General features: G+C 31.3%; 1 protein-coding gene across 1 annotated transcript in view; it reads left to right on the top strand.

The window, feature by feature from the left end:
- The first annotated feature begins 2,770 nt into the window (after positions 1 to 2,770).
- The window catches only part of speck (GNAT family N-acetyltransferase speck), a 69,844-nt gene continuing 59,799 nt past the window's right edge, over positions 2,771 to 12,815 (top strand). Inside the window, exon 1 of the mRNA XM_017620837.1 lies at positions 2,771 to 3,070. Coding sequence (XP_017476326.1) covers positions 2,978 to 3,070 — 93 coding nt within the window. The 5' untranslated portion in view covers positions 2,771 to 2,977. The remainder of the gene's footprint in view (positions 3,071 to 12,815) is intronic.

Raw genomic sequence — 12,815 nt, forward strand, 5'->3', positions numbered from 1 at the left:
ATTAGACGGTCCAAATTTTGTATGGGGGAAACATGTCATCGTAGAAAACGTATTTTTTCCTTTTGGTATTTGTAATACAGTGAAACCCGCTTAAGTTCTTAAATTCTTTAAAATATTTACGTATTTTGAAATTCAGTAGCAGCGCTACACACCTTCGGTAAAAAAATTCTAAAAAATAAACGGTAACTTTTAGCCACTTGAAACTTGCACATTATTGCACTAAAATTGAATGGGCTATAAAACTGTATACTCAAAAAAATACTTCTATTAAAAAATAGTTTGAAATTATGATGCATTTTTTTTAAGTGTTCTACAAAATCTTAAGCTTGGGTTTATATGGCATTTGTTAGGGAATGAACTGCATTTTAGTTGATTGAAAAATATTAAAAATTAATAAATTAACATTAGTGGCAAACAATATCATTTTGAATTTGGTGCATAATAACTTTGACTTTTTGAACAATTTAATTCTTGTAAAAATGACATACCATGCACTAAATATTTTTTTTAATAAAGTTTTTCTCTACTTCTTTATGTGTTTAAATAATGGTACGATTTTGGTTTTAAACTACGTATACTTCATTAAATGTTGTTATTCAAGTATTTATGTAAGTTTACAAGAAGATGTAACTACATCAGTAATTATGTTCGCTTAAGTACCCGCATCGATTGGTNTCTGAAGAAAATCCCTCTCTTAAGTACCTCCCCACTTATTTACCCAACCCGCCTAAGTACCTCGATTTTTCATGCCCCCTTTAAAATTTTACTTATAATTTTCCCCTTTTTAAGTGCTCTTTTAAAATTCTTTAAAATATTTACGTATTTTGAAATTCAGTAGCAGCGCTACACACCTTCGGTAAAAAAATTCTAAAAAATAAACGGTAACTTTTAGCCACTTGAAACTTGCACATTATTGCACTTAAATTGAATGGGCTATAAAACTGTATACTCAAAAAAATACTTCTATTAAAAACTAGTTTGAAATTATGATGCATTTTTTTTAAGTGTTCTACAAAATCTTAAGCTTGGGTTTATATGGCATTTGTTAGGGAATGAACTGCATTTTAGTTGATTGAAAAATATTAAAAATTAATAAATTAACATTAGTGGCAAACAATATCATTTTGAATTTGGTGCATAATAACTTTGACTTTTTGAACAATTTAATTCTTGTAAAAATGACATACCATTGCACTAAATATTTTTTTTAATAAAGTTTTTCTCTACTTATTTATGTGTTTAAATAATGGTACGATTTTGGTTTTAAACTACGTATACTTCATTAAATGTTGTTATTCAAGTATTTATGTAAGTTTACAAGAAGATGTAACTACATCAGTAATTATGNAAATTCTTTAAAATATTTACGTATTTTGAAATTCAGTAGCAGCGCTACACACCTTCGGTAAAAAAATTCTAAAAAATAAACGGTAACTTTTAGCCACTTGAAACTTGCACATTATTGCACTTAAATTGAATGGGCTATAAAACTGTATACTCAAAAAAATACTTCTATTAAAAAATAGTTTGAAATTATGATGCATTTTTTTTAAGTGTTCTACAAAATCTTAAGCTTGGGTTTATATGGCATTTGTTAGGGAATGAACTGCATTTTAGTTGATTGAAAAATATTAAAAATTAATAAATTAACATTAGTGGCAAACAATATCATTTTGAATTTGGTGCATAATAACTTTGACTTTTTGAACAATTTAATTCTTGTAAAAATGACATACCATTGCACTAAATATTTTTTTTAATAAAGTTTTTCTCTACTTATTTATGTGTTTAAATAATGGTACGATTTTGGTTTTAAACTACGTATACTTCATTAAATGTTGTTATTCAAGTATTTATGTAAGTTTACAAGAAGATGTAACTACATCAGTAATTATGTTCGCTTAAGTACCCGCATCGATTGGTTAATATATATAAGTACTATGTATGTACTACTTATACTTGGAAACGTAAAGTTTGTTGCCAGCACCGCTTTCGGCAAGAGGAAAAATTTTGAAAAGTGCCCCAACCCTATCTCGGACAATTTTTTTTACCACTCTAATGTACATTCGAGCGGTGTAGAGTGTANCGTAAAGTTTGTTGCCAGCACCGCTTTCGGCAAGAGGAAAAATTTTGAAATGTGCCCCAACCCTATCTCGGACAATTTTTTTTACCACTCTAATGTACATTCGAGCGGTGTAGAGTGTACAAGCGATTAGTGTTCACCTGAACCTGTTGAATAGAGTTTGCTATTGAGAGCGGTTCTTATGAGTTTAAATGACTATGTTAACAACAGCAAGTCAGCTGCAGGCAGCAGGGACCGGTAACAGAGCTGGATCTGCGCAAATTTTTGCGCTAAACGAATATAAAACTGCCAGCCGCACACATTAGCCCAGTCGTAGATCATTGTCAGTGAACCGAGTACACAAATTACCGGGAGTCGAGTCAAATCAATTTACAATTTAAAATTCTGTTGATAATACTTGAGGTCAACGTAGCCAACAAGAAAAGAAAATAAATTTAAATAAAATTTCTATATTAAAAGGACAAACAAAAACTGTTACGATAAGCCACAATAAACCAGTGGCCAGAGAGTAATTAAGTGCCGGTATAAGCGTGCACAGTGCGTTCGCGCGTGAATTTATGTGACAGTCGATTTTTTAACTTGTACATACCAATGTTAATCGCTTAAATATAAAATAAATAAACAAATATTACAAAGAAAAACATAATTTCAGGAATATTTTCGTCTTTTTGAGCGCTGTGNGTACATACCAATGTTAATCGCTTAAATATAAAATAAATAAACAAATATTAATATTAACAAATGTTAAGTGATTTTGGCAGTTGGTGGCGGTAATACAATAAGAGAATAGGAAAAGCAGAAACAAATTTAGAAACACGAAAGCAAAACAAATCGCCCTGATATTGGCATTTACAAAATAAATAGATAAATAGGGGCACAGATATACTTAGCAAAATGAATATACAAAATTTGCACGAACAAACCATGCTGAGAAATAGGCAGGATTTCGCGAAGAAAGACTCGGTGATCCTTGAAGCACGATATACGGTAAGTGTTGGAAACAAGATGCCCCCAAATATTTAAAAGAACTTTGCAAAGTTAAGTTGCGAAATATTTATGAATGTGCTTAAAATTATATGCATACATACATAGGTATCTGTGCCTACGTGTGTATGTATGTATGTAACATACATATGTCCATATGTATGTAATTTTAGCCTTTTCTTTTTATTTTACTTTCTAATTTATTGTGTGTTTGTTATTTCGAATCGTAGACGAAATGTAAACAATTCAAATTAATTGGTCAATGAGGCACGCGGCACCTGTCGGCGATTATTTCAAGATCAAAAAATTATTTTCATTCAAATTAAACGTGAGCATATACATACATACATATGTATATACATTTGCATATCTATTATATTTTGTATAAGCTGAAAGTAAAAAGTTCTTGTAATCTTCAGGTTTATATCTTATATATACATTGGAATACATATACTTATGTGCATACATACGACAATAATTGCTTCTCATAACCGCCGATTATTTTTAATTGTTTGTCATGAAGATCCCTCCATCTCTTAGCTGAGGTAATAAAGAAAATCACACATTAAATTTAAACTTAATCGGGAAAAATTAAATCTAGACTCGACTAGGGACTGAAGATAAATGTAATTTTTTTCTTTCGGAATAAAATATTACGCAAATGTTCTCTAAAATATTTTAGGGAATATTTAGCGAGTATCGTATATGGGTGTTTCCAGCGGAAGGTCCACCACGACAAAAAAAAATTAAAGTTTTATATCTAACGTATTGACGGGCCGATTTGTCTGCTTTTTAAAATATATACTGGCTATGTAAGTAGAATCATGTTTGCATAAAATGGTCTTCCTAGGTGGTGCCAAGGTCGAGATATTTCGAAAAACCGTATTTATGGTCCGATTTGGTTCGAATTTGGCGTATGTGGTTGAAACATAATAAATCATAGATTTCTAATAAATTGACCCTGAATTGGCGCTGAAGTCAAAATATAAAGTATATTCTACATAAAATACATGTTTTATTTGCGTTGAAAATTCATTTAAAAGCAATATTAACAAAAATATAACGATGGAAATTTATGTCACGTGACGCCACGTCACGTCACGTTTCACACTTGGGGTTGTAAAAGAGAATTGAAACAATTTGCATTAATTCAAAAAACTCTAAAAACAACTAGAATTGCTCCAAATCATATTAAAATAAGTTTCATGAAAATAGCCATCCACAATTCGCAGAGTTTTGCGATTTTGTAAGAAAAGAAAAAATCAACTTCCATTTTTTGTCACGTAACGACACTCTCTTTAAATGCTTATATTTCAGGACCAAGCAGTTCGATTGATTTCATTTTTCGGTTAAATATAGAGCTAATTATGTGCTATACAATGGCCCAAAAAAGTTAAAGAAAACAAATGGTATTCCTTTTTTGTATCACATTGAAATCGTACGACTGTCACGCGCGCCACCATGGGAATGCCCATATTCTATTTTGGTCGCCATTACCATTTTATGGGTATCAACAGGTACAGTTAAATTTTACCAAAGGAAAGTAAACCTCTAATTTTAACTTTCTTATTTAACTCTACTAGTATTGCTTTTAGGGTTTCCAAATGTCCTCCGTCCTCCGCAAAGTGTAAAAAGTTTCCTCAAAAATTAACGCTCTTTTTTAATAGATTTTTATTTGCCATTTTTAATGGTTTGGATGTGAATTTCGTAAATGACTGAAAAATCGACAGAAATCTGAAATGGAGAACAATTTACCCATTTCATCACACTGGCGCTGGTATTCCATCATTCCATTAATCAATGGTTCTGTTTTTCTGAAGAGTGTTGAAGTCGGAGAAATCGCAAAGACGCTTAACTTAAAAGATATCTTAGATAATATGAAAAGTTTTGAGTTTTTACCAAAGGTGCCAATTTAAAGACAATAATATCCTAACTATTTTGCATTCCACGTAGGGCATTTGCCGAAATGGTGTTTTTCGTTCATGAATGCAATAATTTAATAAGAAGCGAGTTAAAAATGCATGTGTGTGGCAAATAACTGTGTAGAGATTTACAATGTTTTTAAAAATAACAGGAAATCATTTAAAACTGCGAAGAACACAGAAAAGTATATGTTTTATATTACATTTATGCGCCTTTGTTTTTTTTTTACTTCATTGAAGTGTTTTCGACCCAATCATAGAATGGCTTTCTGTTAATTTTTAATAAGTTAATTTTTTGAAATGCTGAAAGGATTCCATTTTTTGCAAAATGGCCTTTCCCCCTACTTTTTTCTAGAAATGAAACGAATGTTAGGTCCTTTCCTCCTGCAGCAAAGACGTCTTCATACATAGTCCCATTTAAAAATATTTTGTCCTGCCTTAGATGTTTTAAAACTTGGCAACCCTAATTGCGTTCTGTCTTTGTAAGACGCCTTCAGAAGACCGCCATAGAGATCTGCTAAATAATTCAAGGACACAAGTGTGTCGGAGTCACAGCCGCTAAACTTAAACGTAGAATACGTGATATTATTAAGATCACATTCAAGTTAAAAACGGTACATGAAATATTCGTTTTGATTGTATTGAATTGAATTTAATAAATCAATATGAATTACAAAATATTAATACTTAGCAATAGAGAAGCAGATCCACATGAACTTCAGTCATATGTATCATCAGCTTATAAATACATATATATGCCATGACGTGTATCATTATTTCGATTCATTTTTATTTCCTTTCATACTGCAGAAATTTGTATTATTTTTTATATTAGCCTAGGTCCCCGTATTAGTATTCTTCTTCGAGTTCATGCTCTTCTTCACATTCTCTTCGTCTTCGGATTTGTGCATAAGTCAGCTAAGACTTCTGAAACTGCTGGCAATTCTCCTAAATATAATTAAGAAATAAACAAATCTCTAGCGTCTGATATTGNGTCTTCGGATTTGTGCATAAGTCAGCTAAGACTTCTGAAACAGCTGGCAATTCTCCTAAATATAATTAAGAAATAAACAAATCTCTAGCGTCTGATATTGTGATACCTATATAAATATTTCATGTGCCTGATGAATTAAGTTAAATTTGATTTTTTAAATACGTGACAACGCTCCTAAATACAGCTCAGAAATAAAGCCTTTTTAAACCCATTTCATTTGACACCCATATTTTCAATAATTGCTTTAACTTGTTAAATAATTTGAGTTTACATTTTTACTNGATATTGTGATACCTATATAAATATTTCATGTGCCTGATGAATTAAGTTAAATTTGATTTTTTAAATACGTGACAACGCTCCTAAATACAGCTCAGAAATAAAGCCTTTTTAAACCCATTTCATTTGACACCCATATTTTCAATAATTGAGTTTACATTTTTACCAGGTGGCAACCCTCTTTAATAATCTAAATATTTAAACTAAGGATATCTTACTACCTTCGATTCACATAATATTTTAATATTTCATTTAACTCATGCATACTTTATTTAAATTCTAATTTTGAAACAGGTGGCAACCCTATTCAAAGTATTTTTAAACCACAACCTCTTGCGTCTGACATCCATATAAGGATATATTTTAAGTCGAACTTGCTTTTGAAACAGGTGGCAACCCTCCCACATATGTGTAATTAAGAAATAAAGCATTTTCAAAACCATTTCGATCGATACTCATAGTGTGATAATTGATTTAACTTAAAATTAATTTGAATTAAATTGTTTTTATCAGGTGGCGACTCTTTTTGAAAAAATAAGAAGCCCAAGCCCTTTAATTTGATACCTCTTTTTGTAAAATCGAACTAACATTACAGATCTGATGATATGACAAAAAGCTTCCGCTTATTATGCATACATATCGTCACTAGACACGAATAAAGGCGCGAGCTCAAAAGTTGACGGCGAAAAAAGACGCATAAAAAAACTTCAGCGTCAAAAACTCTTAAAATACTTCGCCGAAGTTTTTCATAAGCATCTTTTTTCGCAAAATTTTTTTACGCGCCTTTTTTCGCCGTCAAAACACTAGCGCGCCTTTATTCGTGTGTAGTGACGATATGTAAATATGTATGTATTAGGGATGTCAATTTTCGGGGTTTTGTCGATCCCGGGATTTTCGGGATCTGAAAATACAATCCCGGGATCCCGGGATTCGATCTGAAAAAGGAAAAAGTGCAACACATCTGTGATCATCCTATTATAGTATTTTAAATCAGATTGATATAACAAAAAAAAGTACAATTTATTGTAATTCATTTACATATTTATTAAGGCGATAAATCAGTATTTTAACAAACAAACATTGAATTTGACAAACATATATGTATGTATGTATGTACATATCCTCATTAATTTATAACATAGTTTTTGTACACAGAAATATTTTGCATAGATTTTTTTTTGCAATATCCAGAATATTTTTCATGGTATTTTTTTTGTTAATTTAAAAAAATATATATGTATGTGCAATTTTGAAGTTGCTAAAACATCCCGTTGACATTTTATATTTTTTTTCCACAAAAAAATTCGTTATAAGGAAGAAAATGCCCAACATCGTCAGTAAAAAAAAATTCAAAAATCAAGTGAGTTTTTAGCAACTTTAAAATTGCACTTTATTGTATTAAATTGAATGGGCTATAAAACTGCATAATAGAATTATTTATAAAAATTATGATTAAAAAGTTTGATATTTTTATGATAATTTGGTGAACTTAAACCAACTTTCTCTAAAGTGTGAAATTTTGATTTACATGATTTTTGTTGTAAAATGAGCTATATATTTTTTTTAATTAACAAAAAAATATTATGAAAAATATTTTGAATATAGCAAAAATCGATCAAAAATTGTTGTAAGTGACTGTATTAGGTACAGCAGTAACTGCCTATGTAACTATATAAAATTTTTTAAGTCACTGTTTGAGATCAATTTCAGATATTATCAGTATATTTAAGTAATAATAAAAAAGTTAACACATTTAAGTAAAAAATAAATATATAAGTGCATCACCTATTCCATTTTGAGCTAAGCAAAATTATTCCTCTTTTGATGGAAATGCGATCTTAAAGAAATTATAGCATTAAGGGTTGCAAAAAATTCTTGTTTTGCCCTTGAGAGGGGATATTTGTGATAAAAATTTAATTGGCTAACAAAAAATTTTTCCAGCAATCCCGGGATTTAAATCGACTAATCCCGGGATTGACATCTCTAGTATGTATATATACGGATGTACAATGTACATATCTATAGTATGTATGTAGATTCTAGGAACGTTAATCCCGGGATCCCAGTCTATTTTAATTCCCGAAAATCGGGATAAATATATGGGCGACCCGATATTATTTGTCTAGAATCCCCGGATTTTCGGGATTTGTATTTAACTCTGGTGGCAATAATAGAAACGCTTTATCTTGAACAGTTTTGGCTGTATTTCTTTTGTTTATTTAATATTTAAATTTTTTTTAATGTGTAGCTCAATATACATATAATACTCTTACGGCAGTCAACTTTGCACACAAAAAAAAACAATATATTCGCCAAACTAAGGGCCAAATATTTTAAAATTGCGTTCTTAATATTTCTCTCTGACGTCAGGATTTTTTAAAAGAACTTTGAAATTCAAAAGATATGAGTAATTCAAAAATTATTTAAAAATGTAAGTGCGATATATATACTTATAAAAGACCGGAATGGGTATCAAATGAAAGAGAAGATACTGTAGAGTTAAAACACATTACAGGTAGGTATTGAAAATACCCTTTTATAATTTTATCCTTGAATATCCTTGAAATTTTGCAATTCCTATTTTTGAAAAAATGATATTTTAACTTTATTAGTTTAAAAAAATTAAATATATTAAAGGGGCATTTTCAATTCCTATTCGTCCATATAAACCGCAAAAAAATTATTTCATTTGGTACCCACATTTTTTTTTTACATTGCACCGATCTTTTTTAAATAAATTTTGGAATTACCACATCTTTGAAATTATAAAGTCTTTCTAAAGAAATTACGTCAGCAGAAATGCCCATTTATATGCAATTAATTGTGTGTAATATGAGGTAGACTTTTATAAAAACATTTAAATTAAAAAAACAAAGAATATATACAAAACTGGTCGAATTAAGGCACTTCTTTTATTTCTGCCACTAGTATATGAACTTCTTTCAACCAGAAAATAAATTTATTGACTTATTTTTTTTTTGCATCGAGCTTTTTTCGACATACCTTATATTACTTTATCAGATATGTACACGCTAAAGTATTACTAAATGCATATAAATTTAATTACTGTCTTTCGTTTTGTTATTATGAAATAATTTTTAGTTTGAATAAAAAAGTACGTTCCAAACCCAGTTACTTATTATTTATTATATGGTAAGAGGCTTCTCAAACCATATTAATGCATTTTTTTCATGTTAAGTCGTTGAAAAATAATAAGTATCTAAGTCCCGGGACTGATCCCGGGATTGAACCAACGACATCCCAAAAATCCCGGGATCGTAAAAATCGAAAAAATTAACATCCCTAGTAGAAACATATTGTCGTTTAAAGTACAAAACCGCGTATATTCATTCTGCAAGGCAACGACAGCTGCCAAAATTTATTTACCTGGCAATCCTATCACTCTGAAATGTACTAGCCAGAAATGATTGCTTTATAAAAAAGAGAACCATTTTGAAATATGAGTGTTTTTACACTCTAGAAAATAATTTCTAAAACTTCACATACACGGTTTTGCATTTTGTTGTACGCGATTTGGCACTTGAAACGGCGATATGTAGGTACATGGGTACAAAATATGCGCGATCAGCTTATGCATATCTCCCATCACCTGCGCAATCTGTTTTTGGTATCCTTTTGTCTCTGCCAGCACCTAACTGTTTTTACACATGCACGTGTTTGCAAATTGATGACTAAGGGCCAAATTCACAGTGCGTAGTTAACTCGGAATCGACAGTTAACTAAAGTTTTTCAGTACAAAAATGTGTAGTTAACTGCCGATTCTGAGTTAACTACGCACCGTGAATTTGGCCCTAAGTGATTTTGTATGGAAAAGCATAATTATCTCATATAGAATAAAATAAACATACTTAGAAGATATCAACCAATACTTCCCATATGCCAAACGAAAGGAAAACACCTGAATTTTTGACTAAAGAAAACTTTAAACTAAAGCACTTTAAAGGCTCAAAATTGACCCCAAAATAAGCCAATATTTACCAGTTGTTTCTACGACAGACAACGAATCGGTTACTTACATAGATGTATTTGTCGATAGGTTTGGAATTTTGTCTTTGAATCGGCACACTTCTTTTTGAAATCGCTTCACCAGTTCTCGGGCAATAAACGTTTTCGTGAAGCTCTAAAAATTACAACTACAACATTTGAGCATAGCCCCTCCATATCGAAACGTAAGACGTATTCTACGTCAAAAAAAGGTTCGAGAATATGAGAACGTGTTGGAATGCTGCTTTTTTGTACAAATCGCATGACAATTATAACAATTTATGCAGTTTTGTTAATATTATGCGAGAATGCTTCCCAGCAAGTACCCGGATCTTGGAATACCTCAATTTTAGCATTTTCTGGAGTTAAAAAGCAGCCATAATTATGGCTTGAAATTAAGCTTTTGCTTCATAACATTCTAAAGTGTCATTTAAAAGAAACCTTAAGAAAAAATATTTCAAACAACAAGATCTATAAACCCTAATGTTGCTTATAGGCAACATCGGATATGAAAGGGTTGACTTCTATTAACTCACAAAGGCGTTGTACTTAAATGCGTGTTGAAGTGAATGACTTACCCTCATTTTTTACAAATAAAAAATTTTTATTTTATTCAGAACTGATCAGTTTCCTCATAGCGTATGCAAATTTAGACACTTCTTGTTTACTTTTACTTACCATATGTGTGGCGTAAAACAAATTTCACATTTGTTTGTTGAATTCTAAACACTTAAACCCAAATTCATTTAAAATAAAGACGAATTTAACTTCGTTATAAATCGAAAATGTGTATGAAAATGTCACTTTATAGAGCCCTTTAAATCTATTTTAATTTTTTTGAATAACGCCATTAGTATTCACAAGAATTTTTTTGTTTGTCGAAACCAGGCACAAAACAACGCGTACAGAAAACAACATTCAGATATACATATTCCGTCCATTGCACTGTTTTCATGTCCCTTTTAATCTGTTTTAAATCTGCATCTTCTAGGCAGGGAGGCAAATGGAGTTATCCTGTGCGCCTATCACAGTCAGGTGTTTGTGCCACGTGAAGTGACCAGTCAGCAGTCCTACAAGTTTCTGCAGTTCCGTCTGCTCACAATCACATAGTTTACGCATAAAATGCTTAGAATTTGCTCAAACAAGTTCTTGTTTAAATAACTAATTTCCTCTCCTAAAATGAGAAAATTAAAGTACAGTGTTAATAAAATTAAACGCTGGCTGTTTACTTTAACATACATACCAAATTTATCGCGTATAGCAAAATTACATAAAATGTTTGCAATTTTGAACGTTTCATGTATACATATAAATATTAAAATCAGAAATTAAATTAAATTAAATAAATAAACAAACACGCGTACGTCCAACCTTGGCGAGCCGTTGCACAGTATTTGCGGACGCCTAGGAAAGATGCAGATAAGAAAAAGTTAATACGAAGCTCGGGGCGAAAATAATCGGGATCTGTGAGATGTATAGTGTTGTAAACCGATAAAGAATTGTAGAGAACAATAACAAATATCCAGATATTTTATAAAATAGAAAAGATTTTCGTTTCAAGAATTTGAATTAAATTTTGATACAAGTAAAAAAACTTTAACTAAACGAAGCTCATTTAACAGATTCTTTATGCGACACTCTCAAGCAATGCCAAGTATGCATAACAGAGCCTTTATGTAAAGTTATTCGCAACAACCAAGAATATCATTGTTTTATTTACAGTATTCAGCATATTGTATTTAATTGTGCATATAATCCAGCATAACTCAAAGAAAAGTCACATACAATCAACCGAGGTATAGATACAAATTCTTTTAATACCGAGTCAGCATTAACATCCAGATTGTGATGAATATTGAGAAAAGCTAGCCCATTGTGTGCTCGTTCTCTGCCCATGCCTGCACATGCATGACGATATTCATTGAAAGATTTTGCAAAATTATAACTAAATAGGGGAGCGAAGTTTATATATAAGGAAATTTCTGTAGAAAAAAATCTGAATTGTTGCTAATTTTTAATAGATAATAATAATAATAGATTGGCGCTTACACATATGTTAGTGTTTGGCCGAGCTTCTCCTCCGATTTGTGGTGTGCGCCTTGATGTTGTCACACAAAGCGGAGGGACCTACAGTTTTACGCCGACTCCGAACGGCGATTGTATTTTTATGAGAAGCTGTTTTTCATAGCAGAAATACACTCGGAGGTTTGCCATTGCCTGCCGAGGGACGACCGCTGTTAAGAAAAAACCTTTTTTCTATATTTTTTGCGACGTTGCTTTGACAAGGGTTTGAACCCAGGCGTTGCGGAGTGGAAGCGCGTACTGCTTACCACTACACCACAGCGGCCGATTAATAGATAACACAGCCCAAAAAAAAAATAAATATTGGTACGACAAATGCTAAAGTTGTTTTTGGAAGGCTTTTTTGTACTGATTACGTATCCGTAAGCGAATCCATCGGCGGCGAGGAGTTGATAAGGTGAATGCATCAACTCTTGTGCAGAATATGGTCAGATGAACGCATGCCCGACGACTGGAATTTAAGTGT

The sequence above is a fragment of the Rhagoletis zephyria genome, unplaced genomic scaffold (genome assembly GCF_001687245.7).
Source record: "Rhagoletis zephyria isolate East Lansing unplaced genomic scaffold, Rhagoletis_zephyria_1.1 Rzeph_scaffold_02264, whole genome shotgun sequence".
Taxonomy (NCBI): domain Eukaryota; kingdom Metazoa; phylum Arthropoda; class Insecta; order Diptera; family Tephritidae; genus Rhagoletis; species Rhagoletis zephyria.